The sequence below is a fragment of the Phocoena sinus genome, chromosome 4 (assembly GCF_008692025.1).
Source record: "Phocoena sinus isolate mPhoSin1 chromosome 4, mPhoSin1.pri, whole genome shotgun sequence".
In the NCBI taxonomy this organism is placed as follows: domain Eukaryota; kingdom Metazoa; phylum Chordata; class Mammalia; order Artiodactyla; family Phocoenidae; genus Phocoena; species Phocoena sinus.
Genome location: NC_045766.1, coordinates 63,735,405 through 63,756,378, shown reverse-complemented (window position 1 = coordinate 63,756,378; position 20,974 = coordinate 63,735,405). Strand labels below are relative to the sequence as shown.

General features: G+C 39.2%; 1 protein-coding gene across 3 annotated transcripts; it reads right to left on the bottom strand.

Annotated features, from left to right (window-relative positions):
* Window positions 1-1,531: 1,531 nt before the first annotated feature.
* Window positions 1,532-20,622, bottom strand: FETUB (fetuin B). 3 transcript variants are annotated; one of them, XM_032631214.1, is made up of 7 exons: window positions 20,395-20,622; window positions 19,951-20,061; window positions 18,308-18,395; window positions 16,075-16,244; window positions 15,262-15,360; window positions 2,926-3,009; window positions 1,532-1,906 (listed from the first exon to the last, which is right to left on the bottom strand). In XM_032631214.1, the coding sequence occupies exons 1-7, from the start codon at window positions 20,620-20,622 to the stop codon at window positions 1,532-1,534; spliced, it is 1,155 nt and encodes a 384-aa protein (XP_032487105.1). The 3 variants fall into 3 exon arrangements, with proteins under 3 accessions (XP_032487105.1, XP_032487106.1, XP_032487107.1); XM_032631215.1 differs by lacking the exon at window positions 19,951-20,061; XM_032631216.1 differs by lacking the exons at window positions 18,308-18,395; window positions 19,951-20,061 and having other exon boundaries at window positions 20,391-20,622.
* Window positions 20,623-20,974: the final 352 nt, after the last annotated feature.

Below are 20,974 nucleotides of genomic sequence, written 5' to 3'. Positions count from 1 at the left end.
TTGACAACATCATGAAGACTCAATGGGAAAAATCTGTAGAGGCCCTCCAACTACCCTGACCAAAAGCATTGCTATTGGTCCCGCTAAATCTCAGATCTGCTTATCTTGGAGCTCATAAACTCTCACCCTTTGTGATGGTCACAGGATACCCAATGAACCTGGCTCCTGCTTCTTTTGCCCCACAGCTGATAAAGGAGAACTATTCCAATATCGCCAAGGCCCTAATTGTTTCTATTAAAAATAACCATGTTTTGGTAAGGTAATCTTTTCACGGTGTGCCCTCGGGAGAAAAAGACCTTAAGCATCACACCTTGCAACCTGGAGATTTTATCTATTTTGAAAAGACGTCTCCAGAAGAACTCTCCTTCAACCTCATGGAAAGGTCTCTATCAGGTACTGCTAGCCAGCTCTTGTGCCACCAAACTCCAAGGAATAGACTCTTGGATTCATGTGACCCACCTAAAGAAAGTGCCAAACCCTAATTGGACCTGCCCATCATCTGGTGACCTGAAAGTAAAGATTTCCCAGAACTGAAGCAGATGACAGCGGATGAGACAGCTTTCCCAGGATAACCAGAACAGGCCTGTTGGAAGCTTGTTGCCAAAATTTTGATTATAGAATGCTTCAGATGATCTCCAATGTCTAGGATCTTGATAAAATATGAACTTTAGATAAAAAGGGCCTGAGAGTTCTCCCTCTTACCCCTTCTTATCATTTAAAGGTGACCTTAATAAGTTTCTAATCTTCGTACTTTCCCTTCGATTTGAGACACTACACCAAGGAAAGGTCCTTCCTGACACCGAATGACAAAAAGCCATTGAAACTAGAATACCTGACTCTTGATCAGTGATGCTTTCAGAGAAAGATCTTGATTAAAAGGGGAGAAAGGTTAAAAATTAATAAACAGAAACCTCAGTTCATAGAGTTGGGAGACCAGAAGGGAGAGCTCTCACCTGTGACGATAGTACAGTCCTATAGGAAGAAGAAAGACGTTTCTTTCCTGGCGCCACAGACTTTTTGTTTAGTATGGCCCTTCCAACTTCCTTTTCCTCTCCATGAAGGCCTTCTCCTTCGCTTGCTGTTTGGGGGCTTGCATGTGGCTCTCCACAGTTGCAGACCCCGAATCACCACCCTCTGCTGATCCTGAATAAACCCATCTTTGCTGGAGAAATGCCTTCAGTCTATTTGTTTTAGGGTAACCTCAGAAAGATGAGGACATTCTTAAGTAAGGCCCTATATCAGAAACAATTAGCTAAAAGTAAGAAGTCATTACAAAGAGAGAGGCAGACGATATGAGAGGCATCTATCCATGGCATGGGGCCTTGGGTGGTTTAGGAGGGATGCAGTCCAGTGTGCAAGGGAACAGTTAAGTCTTATTTCCATTTCCGGGCAACATGATGAGACCAAGAGGAGTCAAAAAGACATACTTTATTAGCCTTCTCTATGTTTGAACTGTTTCTCCGTCCCCCTTTTCCCAGCGCCTCTCATCTCCTGTAGGGCAGTATGTCGCCCAGGATCCTCCACGTGGTTCTCAAGGTGGGAGAATAAGAGGGTTGTCCTTTTGAGCTGGTCCTGGGCACTCAGCAGGGTGTTGTTCTTTTGCGGGGAAAGGCAGGACAACCAGCTTCTCTTCCATAGGCTCCAGGAAGAGGAAGGAGACATCCAGTGGTTCTCCTTGGGGATCTGTGGTTAGATCCAGCTGCACAGGGAAGGCCTCAACAGGGTCCGTTCCCTGGGAACCTTTAGGCTTGTTATCCAAGTCAGGAAGGTACTGGACAGTTCCTTTGGGCACAGCTTTGGCTGATGAGTTGGTGGGAGCTGTGTTTGTCTGCTGGGGCTCTTCCACCTTGAACAGGTTCACAGGTCTCGCGTTAACAGTAGAGTTTTCACCTCTAGGGGTGGGATCCTGAAATAAGAATGCTTTCAAATAAGGGAATGTCCTCCAAGAAAATCCCTGCCATGCCTGGTACTAGATTATGCTGTTCTGTGCCTTTCTGATGGAATTTTCAAAGGGAGACTAGCTAGATGGGCCTCTGATTAAAGGGCTTAAAGGAAATTCCCTTGCATCTAGTAGTTAAGACTCCAGGCTTTCACTGCCATGGGCTGTGGTTAAACCCCTCGTTGGGGACCTAAGATCCCATAAGCCAAAAAAATTTTTAAATAAATAAATGGTTAAAAAGCAAAACAGATAAGGGCCAGGGGGAAACCAAACCTTTAGAAGCTTGACTGTAGGCTTCACAAATTCCACAGCTGAACAATGATCCAGAGAGGTAAGATGGCTTGTTCAAAGTCCCTAGTAAGGTGTCTCCCCACTCCTAGTAGTGGCAGAAGAAGCCACCTCTGGTGACTGTTTATTCTGTGCCAGGCCCAGGGCAGTGCCCTTCAACCAGATCCTCTGACCTGTTACTCATGGGGATCTGAAAGAGATAGGTATTGCAATCCAGTTCTATAGATGAGGCAACCAAGACTCAGAGAGGTAGGAAATTGTCCATGTTCACACAACTTGTAGGTGGCAGAACAGGACTGGAACCCAGGTGGCCTGTCTCAACCACCCTTTCAACTACACCAGGCTGCCTTATGGTAAGTGCTCAATAAATACTTCTGAAAAAGGATTCAGTATTTCCATGGAAACAACTTCTACCTATGGTTCAGAGTAAGAGTCTTTGGGACACTGAATTTAATAGCTCAGATGCCTGAGACACTCAAGCTACAGGGGTCTTACTTATGCCATATGGACCATGTTGTAACTAAAAGAAAGGGTGACAGGTTTTTCTTTTAGCTACCCTGTGGATGTGGCCTTAGGACACCCTGAATAAAGTGGTGATCATGGATTTTAGGAAAATAAAAGGAGAGGGTAGGGTAGGGGCAACTAAAATAATCTGCTCTTTTATTCACAGAAAGACAACCAATTAGACTAAAAAATACCTCTGATTTAAAGAAGTCACAAGTCACGGAGACCGACTTTTCTGAAGCTCGTTCACTAAGAGAACCGTGGCAAATACCAACAGGCTAAAAAAAGGAAAATACAATGTCACATGTGTATTACGATTATCAATGATCATAAATGGAAATCAACTTGCTTTCTGATTACATAGACACACAGCCAATCAACACTTTGATGCTCCTACCATGTAATAGGTAGGCTCTGAGCCAATTCTTTAGCTCATCCCTACCAAATAATCACCCAAACTAGGCTAAATTACCTCCAATGAGAGAAACTCAGGATTTCTTGAGGAACAAACTCTATTAGAAAATTCTTTGTATTGAGCAGAAATCTGTGTCTATAGAACAGACACAGAAATCTGGGTCTATCTCTTGGCCACACTTCTACCCTTGGGTCAACTAGAAAACTTGTTTTCATCTCTCATATAGCAGCTCTTTATGTATGTTCCACCTGAGTTTTTGCTTCTCAAACAAGACTACTCTCATCTCCTTAAACTTTTCTTTATTTAAAAATAAAATAAGTTTATTTTCTTATTAGAAATGTAATAAACAGTTATTTAGAATATGGATAAACAAATAGAAAATAAAAAGACCTGTAACTACATGAAAGGTACCCGTTTCCTGCAGTGATTTGATTTCTTTCCTTCTAACATTTCTTCCTATGCATACATAATTTTTCTTCTAGAAAAATAGAATTATACTCTTCATAATATTTTATAAATCTCTTTTGTCATTTAACAATATATAGTAAAAATCCGTCTATGACACTGAATAGTTTTCTATGATTTTCTTTATAATGGCTACCTAATATTCCTCTGTGTTATTTAACAAGTTCTCTTTTGTTAGAAGCTGGATTGAACCTAATTTTTTTTTTTTTTTTTGGCGGTACACAGGCCTCTCACTGTTGTGGCCTCTCCCATTGCGGAGCACAGGCTCCGGACGCGCAGGCTCAGTGGCCATGGCTCATGGACCTAGCCGCTCTGCGGCATGTGGGATCTTCCCGGACCGGGGCATGAACCCGTGTCCCCTGAATTGGCAGGCGGACTCTCAACCACTGCGCCACCAGGGAAGCCCTGAATCTATTTTTTTATGTTTAAACATTGAAGCTATTTTCATATATCCTTAGGGTAAATTCCTAGAAGAGAAATTTTAGAGTCATAGAGTATACATTTTTTTCAGGTGTAAACAGAGGGCCAGTGTAGACCAAGAGAAAATTACAACTGCAGGTCCAGTTATGTAAAAGACTTTAAACTCTTTTCTCTAATTCCTCTCTCATTCTTCCTGGAACTTGGAAGAGCCACAGTTAAATAAATGATTGCAGGAGGGGGAGAAAGAGTGAAAGGACAGACCTTGACTCCTTCCTCACAGCAGGTTCTAAGCTCTAGGTCAGGCTTGAGCTACAGGGAGGAGAAAGCTTTGAATTGGATGTGAGATAGAAGTTTTGATTCAGAATTGACTAAAAGGGATTTTTAATACCTGAAAGTGAATCTTAATAATCTAAGTGAAATTGTTCTTATTACCGAATATAACCAGAAAGCTATGTGATCTGTCCAAGATGGCATTGAGAAGTGAGAAAGGGAGATTCTACAGAAGATGATGAAGACATTTTCCCAATTATTCCTTAATATTCAATTGACTGGTTATGAAAGACTTTTGAGAGACATAGCTCAGATTCAAAGACACACATGGGTTGAAAATTAAAAGATGGATTGTAAAGCAATTATACCCCAATAAAGATGTTTAAAAAAAAAAAAAGCAAAAAAAAAAAAAATAATAAAATAAAGTGACATTTTTCACCTTAAAAAAAAAAAAAAAAAAAGATGGAAAAAATTTACAATGCAAAGAGTAACAAAAAAGAGCTGGGAATGGCTATACAAATATCAGACAAAATTTACTTTAAGACAAAAATCGTTACTAGTGACAAGGAAAAACATTTTATAATGATAAAAGGCTCAATTTATTAGAAAGACACAACAACTATAAATATAATGCCCCTAATAATAGAGCCCCAAGGTACATAGGCAAAACCTGACAGAATTCAAGGAAGACATAGATAATTCAACAATAATAGTTGGAAACCTCATTTTCAATAATGGATAGAACAAGTTTGCAGAACATCAACAAAGAAACAAGTCTTGAACAACACTATAAACAAATTAAACCTAATAGACAATTACAGAATGCTTTATCTAACAACAGCAGAATACACATTCTTCTCAAGTGTACATGGAACTTTCTCTAGGATATACCTTATGTTAAACCATAAAACAAGCTTCAATACATTTAAAAGAATTGAGATCACACAGAGTACATTCCCCAACCACAATGGGATGAAATTAGATGTGAATAACAGAAGGAAATTGGAATTTTCACAAATATGTGGACATTAAATAACACTCTTAAATAACCAATTGGCCAAAGAAGAGATCACAAGGAAAATTAGAAAATATTTGGAGATGAATGGAAACAAAAACAACATGTATAACTTGTGAGATGCACCTCAATCATTTCTTAGAAGGAAATCTGTAGATGTAAATGCTTATGTTAAAAGCAAATAAAGATTGTAAATCAATAACCTAAACTTCTACCTTAAAAAGCTAGAAAAAGAAAAGTAAACTAAGCCCAAAGCAAACAAAAAGAAGGTTACAATAAAGAGTAGACAGGAAATAAATGAACTAGATAATAAAAAAAGAACGGAGAAAAAAAATGAAACTGAAAGTTGATTCTTTTTTGAAAAACTTAATAAAATTGGCAAAGCTTTAGATAGACTAAGAAAAAAATGACTCAAACTACTAAAATTGGAATTAAATAGGGTACATCACTTCTAATCTTTCAGAAATAAAAATGGAATACTATGAACAATTGTATGCTGGAAAATTGGATAACTTAGATGAAATGGACAAATTCCTAGGAAGATATGAACTACCAAAACTTACTCAAGAAGAAATATAAAACCTGAATAGACTTACAAAAAGTAAAGAGATTGAATTATTAATCAAATAATCTTCCCACAAAGTAAGCTCAGGCCCAGATGGCTTCACTGGGGAATTCTACCAAATATTTAAAGAAGAATGAACATCAACCTTTCACAAATTCTTCCAAAACAAAACAGAAGAGGGGGGAAAATTTCCCAATTCATTATATGAAGCCAATATTAAACTCATATGAAAATCAGGCAGATATGACACAGAAAAACTACAGACCAATGTCTCTTATAAATATGAGATTAAAAATCTTTAAAAGAAATAAACAACCACTGGCGAACTGAATTCAGGACTTCCCTGGTGGCACAGTGGTTAAGAATCCACCTGCCAGTGCAGGGGACATGGGCTCGAGCCCTGGTCTGGGAAGATCCCACATGCTACGGAGCAACTAAGCCCGTGCACCACAACTACTGACCCTGCGCTCTAGACCCCATGAGCCACAACTACTGAAGCCTATGTGCCTAGAGCCCATGCTTCACAACAAGAGAAGCCACCACAATGAGAAGTCCGTGCACTGCAATGAAGAGTATTCACCGCTTGCTGCAGCTAGAGAAAGCCCGCATGCAGCAACAAAGACCCAACACAACCAAAAATAAATAAATAAACTTTTTAAAAACTCTGAATTCAGAAACATATAAAAGGGGTTATACACCATGATCAACTGTGATTCATCCCCAAAGCACAAGTCTGTTTTAATATAAAAAAATCATTGTTATGTACAATACTAATAGATAAAAGGAGAAAAAGAAAACCAAACGATTATCTCATTAACACAGAAAAGGCATGAGACAAACTCTAACACTGTTTTTTGATAAAAGCATTCAATAAACTAGTAGGACTAGATGGGAACTTTCTCAACTTGATAAAAAAGCAGCTATAAAAAGCCTACAGTTACCATCACATTAAACGATGAAATACTGAATGATTTCCTCCTAAAATCAAATTAAGATAAGGATGTCTGCTCTCCCCATTTCTATTCAGCATTGTACTGGAAGTTCTAGTCAAGAAAATTAGGTAAGAATTAAAAGTCATTTAGATTGGAAAGGAAGAACTAAAACTATTTGTAGAAGACATGATCTTGTATACAGAAAATCCTAAGGACTCTACCAGAAAACTATTAGAACTATAAAAACGAGTTCAACATGGTTACAGGATACAAGATCAAAATATGAAAATCAATTATACTTCTACATATTTGCAATGAACCATCCAAAAATAAAATTGAGAAGACAAATACATTATATCAGCATCAAAGAGGACAAAATACTTAGCTATACAAAAAAGTGAAAGTTTTGGACACTGAAGACTACAAAACATTGTTGAAAGAAATTAAATAAGTCCTAAACAGGGCTTCCCTGGTGGCGCAGTGGTTGAGAGTCCACCTGCCGATGCAGGGGACGCGGGTTCATGCCCCGGTCCGGGAAGATCTCACATGCCGGGCAGTGGCCGGGCCCGTGAGCCATGGTCGCTGAGCCTGCGCATCCGGAGCCTGTGCTCTGCAACGGGAGAGGCCACAACAGTGAGAGGCCCACGTACCGCGAAAAAAAAAAAAAAAAAGAATTAAAAAAAAAAAAGTCCTAAACAAATGGAAAGACATCCCATGTTCATGGGCTGGAAGAATTACTAATTTTAAGATGACAGTACTTACTATATACATTGGTCTACAGAGTCAATGAAATCCCTATCAAATTTCCTGCTTTTTAAAGATAGAAACTGACAAGTTGATTCTAAAGTTGATTTATTATGAAAATGCAAAGAATCCAAAATACCCAAAACAATCTTAAATAGGAAAAACAAAATAGGAGGGCTCAGACTTCTCAATTCAAAATTTACTACAAAACTATAATATTGGAGATAGTGTGGTACTGGTATAAGAATAGATATGCAGATCAATGGAGTAAAACTGAAGGTATAAAAATAAACCCTTACAGAGAGAGCAGATAGCAGAAGCAAGAAGAATTACAATCTTGCAGCCTGTGGAACAAAAACCACATTCACAGAAAGATAGATAAGATGAAAAGGCTATGTACCAGATGAAAGAACAAGATAAAACCCCAGAAAAACAACTAAATGAGGTGGAGATAGGCAACCTTCCAGAAAAAGAATTCAGCATAATGATAGTGAAGATGATCCAGGACCTCAGAAAAAGAATGGAGGCAAAGATCGAGAATATGCAAGAAATGCTTAACAAAGACCTAGAAGAATTAAAGAACAAACAAATAGAGATGAACAATAAAATAACTGAAATGAAAACTACACTAGAAGGAATCAATAGCAGAATAACTGAGGCAGAAGAACGGATAAGTGACCTGGAAGACAGAATGATGGAATTCACTGCTGCGGAACAGAATAAAGAAAAAAGAAATGCAAAGAAATGAAGACAGCCTAAGAGACCTCTGGGACAGCATTAAATGCAACAACATTCGCATTATAGGGGTCCCAGAAGGAGAAGAGAGAGAGAAAGGACCAGAGAAAATATTTGAAGAGATTGTAGTCGAAAACTTCCCTAACATGGGAAAGGAGATAGCCACCCAAGTCCAGGAAGTGCAGAGAGTCCCATACAGGATAAACCCAAGGAGAAACACACCAAGACACATAATAATCAAATTGGCAAAAATTAAAGACAAAGAGAAATTATTGAAAGCAGCAAGGGAAAAATGACAAATAACATACAAGGGAACTCCCATAAGGATAACAGCTGATTTCTCAGCAGAAATTCTACAAGCCAGAAGGGAGTAGAATGATATACTTAAAGTGATAAAACGGAAGAAGCTACAACCAACATTACTCTACCCAGCAAGGATCTCATTCAGATTCGATGGAGAAATGAAAAGCTTTACAGACAAGTAAAAGCTAAGAGAATTCAGCACCACCAAACCAGCTCTACAACAAATGCTAAAGGAACTTCTCTAAGTGGGAAACACGAGAGAAGAAAAGGACCTACAAAATCAAACCCAAAACAACTAAGAAAATGGTCATAGGAACATACATATCGATAATTACCTTAAATGTGAATGGATTAAATGCTCCAACCAAAAGACACAGGCTTGCTGAATGGATACAAAAACAAGACCTATATATATGCTATCTACAAGAGACCCACTTCAGACCTAGGGACACATACAGACTGAAAGTGAGGGGTTGGAAAAAGATATTCCATGCAAATGGAAATCAAAAGAAAGCTGGAGTAGCAATACTTATATCAGATAAAATAGACTTTAAGATAAAGAATGTTACAAGAGACAAGAAGGACACTACATAATGATCAAGGGATCAATCCAAGAGGAAGATATAACAATTATTAATATATATGCACCCAACATAGGAGCACATCAATCCATAAGGCAACTGCTAACAGCTGTAAAAGAGGAAATCGACAGTAACACAATAATAGTGGGGAACTTTAATGTCTCAGTTACACCAATGGACAGATCATCCAAACACAGAATTAAGGAAACACAAGGTTTAAATGACACAATAGACCAGATAGATTTAATTGATATTTATAAGACATTCCATCCAAAAACCGCAGATTACACTTTCTTCTCAAGTGTGCATGGAATATTCTCCAGGATACATCACATCTTGGGTCACAAATCAAGCCTCAGTAAATTTAAGACAATTGAAATCATATCAAGCATCTTTTCTGACCACAATGCTATAAGATTAGAAATCAATTATAGGGAAAAAACTGTAAAAAGCACAAACACATGGAGGCTAAACAATATGTTACTAAATAACCAAGAGATCACTGAAGAAATCAAAGAGGAAATCAAAAAATACCTAGAGACAAATGACAATGGAAACACGATGATCCAAAACCTATGGGATGCAGCAAAAGCAGTTCCAAGAGGGAAGTTTATAGCTATACAAGCCTACCTCAAGAAACAAGAAAAATCTCAAATAAACAATCTAAACTTACACCTAAAGGAACTAGAGAAAGAAGAACAAACAAAACCCAAAGTTAGCAGAAGGAAAGAAATCATAAAGATAAGAGCAGAAATAAATGAAATAAAAACAAAGAAAACAATTGCAAAGATCAATAACACTAAAAGTTGCTTCTTTGAGAAGATAAACAAAATTGATAAACTATTAGCCAGACTCATCAAGAAAAAGAGGGAGAGGACTCAAATCAATAAAATTAAAAATGAAAAAAGAGAAATTACAACAGACACCACAGAAATACAAAGCATCCTAAGAGACTACTACAAGCAACTCTATGCCAAAAAATGGACAACCTGGAAGAAATGGACAAATTCTTAGAAAGGTATAGCCTTCCAAGACTGAACCAAGAAGAAATAGAAAATATGAACAGACCAATCATAAGTAATGAAATTGAAACTGTGATTAAAAATCTTCCAACAAACAAAAGCCCAGTACCAGGTGGCTTCACAGGTGAATTCTATCAAATATTTAGAGAAGAGCTAACACCCATCCTTCTCAAACTCTTCCAAAAAATTGCAGAGGAAGGAACACGCCCAAACTCATTCTACGAGGCCACCATCACCCTGACACCAAACCCGGACAAAGATACTACAAGAAAAGAAAATTACAGACCAATATCACTGATGAATATAGATGCAAAAATCCTCAACAAAATACTAGCAAACAGAATCCAACAACACATTAAAAGGATCATACATCATGATCAAGTGGGATTCATCCCAGGGATGCAAGGATCCTTCAATATACGCAAATCAATCGATGTGATACACCATATTAACAAACTGAAGAATAAAAACCATATGATCATCTCAATAGATGCAGAAAACGCTTTTGACAAAATTCAACACCCATTTATGATAAAAACTCTCCAGAAAGTGGGCATAGAGGGAACCTACCTCAACATAATAAAGGCCATATATGACAAACCCACAGCAAACATCATTCTCAATGCTGAAAAACTGAAAGCATTTCCTCTAAAATCAGGAACAAGACAAGGATGTCCACTCTCACCACTATTATTCAACATAGTTTTGGAAGTCCTAGCCATGGCAATCGAGAAGAAAAAGAAATAAAAGGAATACAAATTGAAAAGAAGGAGTAAAACTGTCACTGTCTGCAGATGACATGATACTGTACATAGAGGATCCTAAGGATGCCACCAGAAAACTACTAGAGCTAATCAATGAATTTGATAAAGTTGCAGGATACAAAAATACAGAAATCTCTTGCATTCCTATACACTAATGATGAAAAATCTGAAAGAGAAATTAAGGAAATACTCCCATTTACCATTGCAACAAAAAGCATAAAATACCTATGAATAAACCTAACTAGGGAGACAAAAGGCAAAAGTTTCCTACCTAGGCAGAAAATTATGTCTACTGATGAAAGAAATTAAAGATCATACCAACAGATGGAGAGATATACCATGTTCTTGGATTGGAAGAATCAATATTGTGAAATTGACTATACTACCCAAAGCAATCTACAGATTCAATGCAAGCCCTATCAAATTACCAATGGCATAATTTAAAGAATTAGAACAAAAAAATCTTAAAATTTGTATGGAGACACAAAAAACCCCGAATAGCCAAAGCAGTCTTGAGTGAAAAAAGTGGAGCTGGAGGAATCAGACCCCCTGACTTCAGACTACACTACAAAGCTACAGTAATCAAGACAATATGGTACTGGCACAAAAACAGAAATATAGATCAATGGAACAAGATAGAAAGCCCAGAGATAAACCCATACACCTATGGTCAGCTAATCTATGACAAAGGAGACAAGGATATACAATGGAGAAAAGACAGTCTTTTCAATAAGTGGTGCTGGGAAAACTGGACAGCTATATGTAAAAGAATGAAATTAGAACACTCCCTAACACCATACAGTGAAATAAACTCAAAATGGATTACAGACCTAAATGTAAGACCGGACACTATAAAACTCTTAGAGGAAAACATAGGAAGAACACTCTTTGACGTAAATCACAGCAAGGTCTTTTTTGATCACATCCTAGAGTAATGGAAAGAAAAACAAAAATAAACAAATGGGACCTAATGAAACTTAAAAGCTTTTGCACAGCAAAGGAAACCATAAAAAAGACAAAAAGACAACCCTCAGAATGGGAGAAAATATTTGCAAACGAATCAACAGACAAAGGATTAATCTCCAAAATATATAAACAGCTCATGCAGCTCAATATTAAAAAAAACAAACAACCCAATCCAAAAATGGGCAGAGGGCCTAAATAGACATTTCTCCAAAGAAGACATACAGATGGCCAAGAAGCACATGAAAAGCTGCTCAACATCACTAATTATTAGAGAAATGCAAATCAAAACTACAGTGAGGTATCACCTCACACCAGTTAGCATGGGCATCATCAGAAAATGTACAAACAACAAATGCTGGAGAGGGTGTGGAGAAAAGGGAACCCTCTTGCACTGTTGGTGGGAATGTAAATTGATACAGCCACTATGGAGAACAGTATGGAGGTTCCTTAAAAAACTAAAAATAGAATTACTATATGACCCAGCAATCCCACTACTGGGCATATACCCAGAGAAAACCATAATTCAAAAAGACACATGCATCCCAATGTTCATTGCAGCACTACTTACAATAGCCAGGTCATGGAAGCAACCTAAATGCCCATCGACAGACAAATGGATAAAGAAGATGTGATACATAGATACAATGGAATATTAGCCATAAAAAGGAACGAAATTGGGTTTTTTGTTGAGACGTGGATGGATCTAGAGACTGTCATACAGAGTGAAGTAAGAGAAAAACAGAAAGAGAAAAACAAATATCGTATATTAATGCATATATATGGAGTTAGAAAAATGGTACAGATGAACTGGTTTGCAGGGCAGAAATTGAGACACAGATGTAGAGAACAAATGTATGGACACCAAGGGGGGGACGTGGCAGGGGGTGTGGTAGTGGTGTGATGAATTGGGAGATTGGGATCAACATGTATACACTGATGTGTATAAAACTGATGACTAATAACAACCTGCTGTATAAAAAAATAAATAAAATAAAATTCAGAAAAAAGGGCTTCCCTGGTGGCGCAGTGGTTGGGAGTCCACCTGCTGATGCAGGGGACATGGGTTCGTGCCCCAGTCCAGGAAGATCCCACATGCCACAGAACGGCTTGGCCCGTGAGCCATGGCCGCTGAGCCTGCACGTCCAGAGCTTGTGCTCCGCAACGGGAGAGGCCACAACAGTGAGAGGCCCGCGTACCGCAAAAAACAAAATTCAAAAACAAAAAAACCTCTTACATTTATAGTCAGTTGATCTTCAAAAATATGTCAATACAATTAAATGGGGGAAATCATAGCCTTTTCAACCAACGGTCCTGGGACAACTGGAGATCCACAAGCAGAAGAATGAAGTTGAACCTCCTACCGCATATCATATATAAAAATTAACTCAAAAATGGGTCAGAGGGGACTTCCCTGGCTGTCCAGTGGATAAGACTCTGTGCTTCCAATGCAGGGACAGGGGTTTGATCCCTGGTCGGGGAACTAAGATCCCGCATGCAACTAAGATCCCACATGCCATGCAGTGTGGCCAAAAAAAAAAAGGGTCAGAGACCTACAGCTAAAACTATAAAACTCTTAGAGGAATACAGAGGAGTAAATCTTAATGATCTTGGATTAAGTAATGGATTCTTAGATATGACACAAAAAGCACATTCAACAAAAGAAAAAATATAAAGAAGATTTCATTAAAATTAAAAAATTTTTGTACTTCGAAGAACATCATCAAGAAAATGAATAGACAAATCAGAGAATGGGAGAAAATATTTGAAAATCATATATCTGATAAGGGGATTATATCCAGAATATGTAAAGAATTCTTACAATTCAACAATAAAAAGATAAATAATCTAAGTTTTAAATGACAAAGGATTTGAATAGACTTTCCTCCAAAGAATACATACAAATGGCCAAAAGCACATTAAAAGATACTCAATCATTAGCCATTCAGAAAATTCAAATATAACCAAAATGAGAGACTACTTCATACTCAGTAAGATAGCTATAATAAAAAGGACAGATAATAATAATAAGCATTGGCAAAAGCATGAAGAAATTGAAACCCTCACCTGTTGCTGATGGGATTATGAAACTGGTGCCATCACTTTGGAAAACAGTTTGCAGTTAGTTAAAAGGTTAAACACAGAATTCTCATATGACCCAGCAGTCCCACTCCAAGGTGTGTACTCAAAAGAAATGAAAACATATCTATACATAAAAACTTATACACAGGGAATTCCCTGGCCGTCCAGTGGTTAGGACTCGGTGCTTTCACTGCCATGGGCCTAGGTTCAACCCTTGGTTGGGGAACTAAAATCCCGCAAGCCAAAAGAAAAAAACTTATACACAAATGTTCATAGTAGTACTATTCATAACATCTCAAATGAGGAAACAACTCAAATATCAATCAACTGTTGAATGGATAAACAATACATGGTATATCCATGCAATGAAATATTATTTGGCCATTAAAAGAAATGAAGCACTGATATATCAATGCTGAACAAGGATAACCCTTGAAAACATTTTGCTAAGTGAAAGAAGCCAGACACAAAAGGCCACATACAGTGTGGTTCCATTATATAAAATGTTCAAAAAATGTAGTCATAGAGTCAGTAAGTAGACTAGTGGCTTCCCGGGGCATAGGTGAGAGGGCAAAGGGAATGACTGCTAATGGATGTGGAGTTTCTTTTTGGGCTGATGAAAATATTCTAAGATTAGATAGTGGTGATGACAGCACAACTCTATGAATAGACTAAAAAACACTGACTTGTATACCTGAAAATGGTGCATTTTATGGTGTGTGAATTATATCTTAATAAAATTTTATTATAACTAAGTGAATAAGGGGGGAAAAATGCTTGCATTTTTCCTAATTGTGCTACAATACATTTTGCCAATTGACATTCCTACTAGGTGTGCTTCAGATAGTTTCAGAGCACCCTCCCCATCTTGGCTGCATTCTTTGAAAGAAGCCCTGTTTCACATTGTCCTTCTTAAAGAGTGGTCCAAGGAATGGAACACCATGCTGTATTCCAAATGTAACTGGGTCTGTTTGGATAAAAGCAGGACTACCACCAACCACTGAGGAGATTTGTTTATATTTTTATAGCCTCCTATGATCATTTTTGGCAAAGGCATCACATTGCTGATGAAAACTGCATTTACAATCAAATACTATTGCATCTGGGCCATCTCTAACTAGTCAGTTGCTCCTTAAGCGGAAGAAAAGTGTCTCATGCATTACAACATTTCATGTATAATTTATGCTCAATAAACATATATAGATGATCTGTGAGCACAAAGCTTAAATTATGAAGACAGTCAACAATACTCACCACAGAGTTAGGGGGCTGAAGTGCACAGCTGCTAGCCTGGGACTGGGTACATGACTCTTTGATTAAATATTCTACAAAGTAGGCAGGGCCAAACACCCACTGGTAGGAGACAAGAGGTGAGAAATAAAAATCAAACCTTCTCAAGTGGAGAAATGAGTCAGATTTGGCAACATTATATTTACAGAAACCATACATTCCCAGAGTCATTGTCAACACAGGTCTCTTTTTGTCCCTGTAATCCCCACCATGATCAAACCACGTATTATGATTTTGTTGTTTAGAAAACATAATCACCATACCTTTCTTCCCTTCTTAAGGATTTAACTGGGCTCTAAAAACCTTCCCCTGGGTGAGCTTATTTTTCCTCATGTAAATTTGTTTTTAAATTAGCTTTTCTCCATATGATAGATATCAACATAATTTAGGTACAAATGAACATTTCCCCTAACCCATAAAACTCAACATCCACTCCTGTACTTAAAACGCAGAGTAGAACTTGACTTGCTAAGTGGTCCAAGGTCAACCAGATATGGGAATGTGGTAGTAAATAGTGAACCTAAGTAGAATAGCCCGAGGAGACTGTGAGTCCATTTCCCTTCTTGCCTTCAGGGCAATGAAGTAAAATCATACCACACAACTCTAACGGAAATCCCATGGAATGACTCAGAAACTAAAACATGATTGAATGTGCATCAGGGTTACCAAAGGTAGGGAATGAAGCAAAGGCTTTTAGGGTTCTAATCAAAAAGAGGGCCTCGATAGCGATAGCAACAGTTATGAGACATATTGTTGTAACTGGCCTTTCAGCCTCACCTGCTTAGAAGTCTTGGTGATTTTGACAAGAGAATACTGCTTCGAGGGGCTCTCATTGTTGTATTTTGCAAGAGACTCAGTAGCAGTTTCCAGGAACTTGGGGTTTGACAAATCATAGGGGCTGGAGCTGGGGCAGTCAGGGCACATCGTGGTAATCTTACTTCGAGAAACTGTTGATGCCAAAGGGAGCAAGTTTAAAAATAAAACTCCTTAATGATACATAATCCTATAAATCATATGATCACAACAGAAGCAGAGATTGAAAGAAAAAAAGATAATGCTCAGCTTTGTCAAGGATGGAGTGGAAAAGCATTATTTAGAAAGAAAGTTAGCTTACTGCAGAGTTTTCTGCAATGAGCGTGTATTACTTTCATAATTTAAAAGGAAAAAAAGCAATATTTTTTCACCTTACACAAATTTTTTTACCCTAGGCATTTAGTTAAAAAACACATAATATAGTACAGTTGACCCTTGAACAACACGGCGGTTAGGGGTGCTGACCCTCCAGACAGCCAAAAATCCCAGTTTAACTTTACATTCAGCCCTCCGTATCCACAGTTCTGCATCCATGGATTCAACCAACTGCATATAGTGTAATATTACAGTATGTATTTAGTGAAAAAAAAATCCATGTATGAGTGGACCATGATAGTTCAAACCCATGTTGTTCAAGGGTCAACTGTATATTGGTATAAGAACATTTTCCTAATTAGCTCAATATCTTCCACCATTATTGCCTCTGTAAAGCAGACTGAGTTGGGATTTCATTACCGTCACGTTTTATTTACCTTTTAGTTGCCAACACCTAACATAATGTCTAATGCATGGTTGGTGCTTAGTAAACACCTGCTGAATGAATGAGTGAGTGAATGACATATGGAAGGTGGAAGCACACCCTCTTTGGTTAGAAAATGCAAGTAAGCTGGAAAATAAAAGTTGATCAAACCACTGTATGACTGGATAGGATAATCACACTAATGGTACAGCTAGAATGTCTGATCGGGAGGAGCAGGGGGTGGCAAAACTTGTATAAAAGTCAGCCTAGGAAACTTGTCTAGAAGTTGTTTTGACAAAGCAAGCACATGGTTTTGATCAACTGTGTGTTTATTTGGATGTATTCGGGCATTTTGTGGGGAAGTTACACCCACAGTTGTCACTCCCGGCACCATCCCCACATGTCATTTCCTGACCTCCCATACCTCAGGTACCTAGGACTTCCATTTAAGACCTGATCCGTTTTACTGGCTGTTGTCCTCTAATTTAGGCGAGTCTCATCTTCACAACCAGGAAGGTTTAGATCTGCTGCCCTCTCAAAGGAACCAACGGCATTATTATCACCTAGAGCTTGTTAGAAATGCAGAACCTCAGGCCCTGCCCCATACCTATGGAATCAGAATCTGTACTTGAACAAGATCTCCCAGGGGAGTCACACACACATAATAGTTTGATGAGTAGCCATATCCTATTTTCCCATGCCATGGATGCTTGCTGTTCAAAGAGAGACCCAGAATGAATGTATGTATTTATTAATTTATTCAATGATATTACAGACTCCTTACACTTGATAGGAACTGGGGGAGAGTTGTAGCAGAGAGGAAGAAGGGATAAAACGTTCTACACAATATAAGACAGAAGACCCCAAATCAAGGCAGTGCATGGTCTGTACTCCATGAATGGTTAGGTTAAAGTTGTATAGGGCTGTAGAATAGGAAAGCACCACTTTTTGTTTGTCTTTTGAGGGGAGGGGGAGCTTCTTGAATAGAGAACGTGGTGGAGGAAGCAGCATTGACAATGATCTTTAAAGAACGCTTATGAGTTCCAAGGGCAGAGGTTATCAGTGGAGGGCATCCTCAGCAGAGGGAGAAGAACAAACAAGATGCAGAGATTGGAAAGTGTGATGTGTATTCAGAAAATAGTGAGCGATCCAGTTGAATGGAGGGCAGAGTTGGTATAGTCAAGGAAATAAGGCAGAAATAGCTAGAAAGGAAGCCTGGGGACCAGTCAAAGAGGTTATGCCATTTATGTCTGACTGAAAATTTAGGATTTGATGTAGGACACAATGTAGATTAATTGTGGGAAGAGGAGCAGTGCAAGTGTTGGATATATGAAGAACTTGGCTTTGGAATGAATAGGAAGTAAGGATGGGAGAAACCCTATACACTATAGCATAGTATAGCTAAATACTCTTTTTCTATCTATTATTAAAATGCACAAAATCGAAGTGATCTCTTACCTGGGCGAAGAGTACAATTATAAGCAGGTAAATAGAAAATTCTTCTTGCCTTATTAATGTAAAATATTGCTTTGCATTGACCATAAACCTGGAACCAACAAATACATTTTATGACGCAGTGGAATGAACTAAGACTTTTAAATACCCCCAGAATGAAATTGGACATTTCTTTTTTTTTTTTTTTGCGGTACGCGGGCCTCTCACTGCTGTGGCCTCTCCCGTTGCGGAGCACAGGCTCCAGACGCGCAGGCTCTGGATGCGCAGGCTCAGCGGCCACGGCCCACGGCCCCAGCCACTCCGCGGCATGTGGGATCTGCCCGGACCGGGGCACGAACCCGTGTCCCCTGCATCGGCAGGCAGGCTCTCAACCACTGCGCCACCAGGGAAGCCTTGGACATTTCATTTTTAAAGAACAAGAAACTTAAGGTCAATTTTAGTAGTTTGGGGTGGGGAAACGGCCAGCTGATCATTAGACAGTTTAACCTTCTCCTGAGACACAGCTTGCCTTCTTCCCAGCCTCCTTCCTGCTTAGGTGAGACTGTGTGTAACTGAGTTCTAACCACAGCATGGTGAGCAGAAGTGATGTGTAAGCACTTCCAGGTCTAGCCCATAAAGCTCTCCCACGTGCTGTCTGTCCTCCGTGCTCTTTCCCTTTCCATAGCTCGATGCAGATGAGCATGGGGACCACAGAAGCCACGAGCTGAAGGCAGCAGAGTCTAGGGCCACAACATGGAAGGTACCTGGGTCTCCAAATCACTCCTGGAGGAAGGCCCCTTCCTGATCAAGAATTTCTATTTTGAACTTTATGTGAATGGGGATCAACTTCTATCATTTTGCAATCAGTATACGCTTTTTAGTGTATGTGTTATAGCAGCTAGTGTCACCTTAACAAATGTAATTCACAATACAGTAAATAGACTATTTGCTTTTCAAAACCATGTAGGTGCAGTTTGACAAATTTGGTTAAATGATTAGAAAAAGATATCTTGGTCAAATAGTTCACTTCTAAACACTTATATCACACTCCTGTACTCATAAAATTTCATATAAATTAATGAAAATAATCTCAGGATAATTGAGAACCAAATGAAAACTGACTATGTTATTTTCAAGCCTCTTCTATGGTCATCTTTAATAGGATCAATTCTGACTCCCTTTACGTTCTATGATTCCAGGAAATCCTTCCATGGCACCTCTGAGAGCTCCCATACCATAGCCCTCCCTGTGTCCAGCCTCAAATCTCATATCAGTGTTCAGTGAAACAAACTAAAGCAAAATAAAACAAATTAAAAAGTTCCCCCTCCATTACTTCTACAGTTTTCCTTAGACATACTTCTAGAGCACTACACTTCAGATCTTTTTTTCTCAATTTAAACACTAGCTCAGAGCCTACAGAAAGGTCTTGGATGTAGGAAATAATTTGGGGGCAACTTTTCAATTCTGGTGTCATGACCCCAGTGGGAGCCTCAGACACCCCTCTGATTAAACTCTATTTTGTCTGTAGAATTGGAATAACCACATAGGCACCCCGCCAAAGAGATTTTAAAGAGGGACATTTAAAGATGGCACAATTGAACCATCTTCATGCTGTAGACAGAGAACACCTAGTTTTCCCCCTCGAGCTCCTGGACACAAGTACTTACCGATTCATGTAAGGTCCTCACCCCACAATTCTTCCACGACCTCCTGCTGAGCACATGGCAGCCAGTCTCTAACACGTCCAGCATGAAATAGAACAGAGACCCCAGACCAGCCTGTGGGAAGGGGAGGAGAAATGCACAACCCACATGAAGCAGAAACTCCTAAATACCAGCAAAAAAGGTCCCTGTTTTATGGCAAAGCCAAAGGCTATGACGTTTGTGAAGATTTCTTATAAACGGTGGGACACACATTTCTGAGCAGATACCGTTAGCACTTGTTTCTAATAACAGTAGGAACCTGTAGCACCCTGGCAGAGGAGAGCAACATGTACTCAACAGGGTTCCTGATTTGGAAAACACCTGCCAACAGGTGTCTCTGGGTTCCCGTGCCCTGGCCAGCCTCCCCGAATTGTGCAAACACCTGCCCCAGAGGGTACTGCCACTTACCTCTTGTGTGTGTTCACGGGCATCGCTCACTCGGTTGAGGCTCAGCACGTAGCCGTCCTTTCGGTCCCTGTTGATGTCCTGCAGGATGAAGTTCGCGATATCCAGCACATATGAGTTGTTGCAGGCAAGGGAGAGGAGATGCGAGGGGCTGGGGGCTGGCTGGGGTGGAGATACAGCCCCACAGCAGGCGGCCAGGGTGCAGAGCGCCAGAGGTAGGAACAGACTCATCCTGTGGGGGGCAAGGCCCAGGAGGGGTCAGTATGCAGAGCTGCAGGCACCGGGCTGTTTATAGGGCTCTGAGGCCAACTTGAGCAGCTTTGTGATTGCAAGCTAAACCAGTGATCAGGTTTTGAAGCACAATGTCCTCTTTTATCTCTTTGAATTCTAAATGTGGATTTCCCTGAGTCAGTACTTTGGATGGAATTTGCCACTATCTGTAACCTTAGACCCCTGAGTAATCTCACATTCATGTTTACATGTAAACAGATGTCAGTTTCCTAACCGTTTCCCAAGAAATCAAAATAAATCCTTGGGTCAAGGCTCCCAAGAGGTCATGATTGAGTTCTGGTTTGTGTCCAGG

Coding starts and splice junctions, on each gene's coding strand:
- FETUB (XM_032631214.1), bottom strand. CDS start 20,622: ATGAGTCTGTTCCTACCTCTGGCGCTCTGCACCCTGGCCGCCTGCTGT. Junction 16,245..18,307: donor TAATTGTACTCTTCGCCCAG/GTAAGAGATCAC, acceptor TGGCATCAACAG/TTTCTCGAAGTAAGATTACC. Junction 15,361..16,074: donor TCACCAAGACTTCTAAGCAG/GTGAGGCTGAAA, acceptor GTCTCCTACCAG/TGGGTGTTTGGCCCTGCCTA.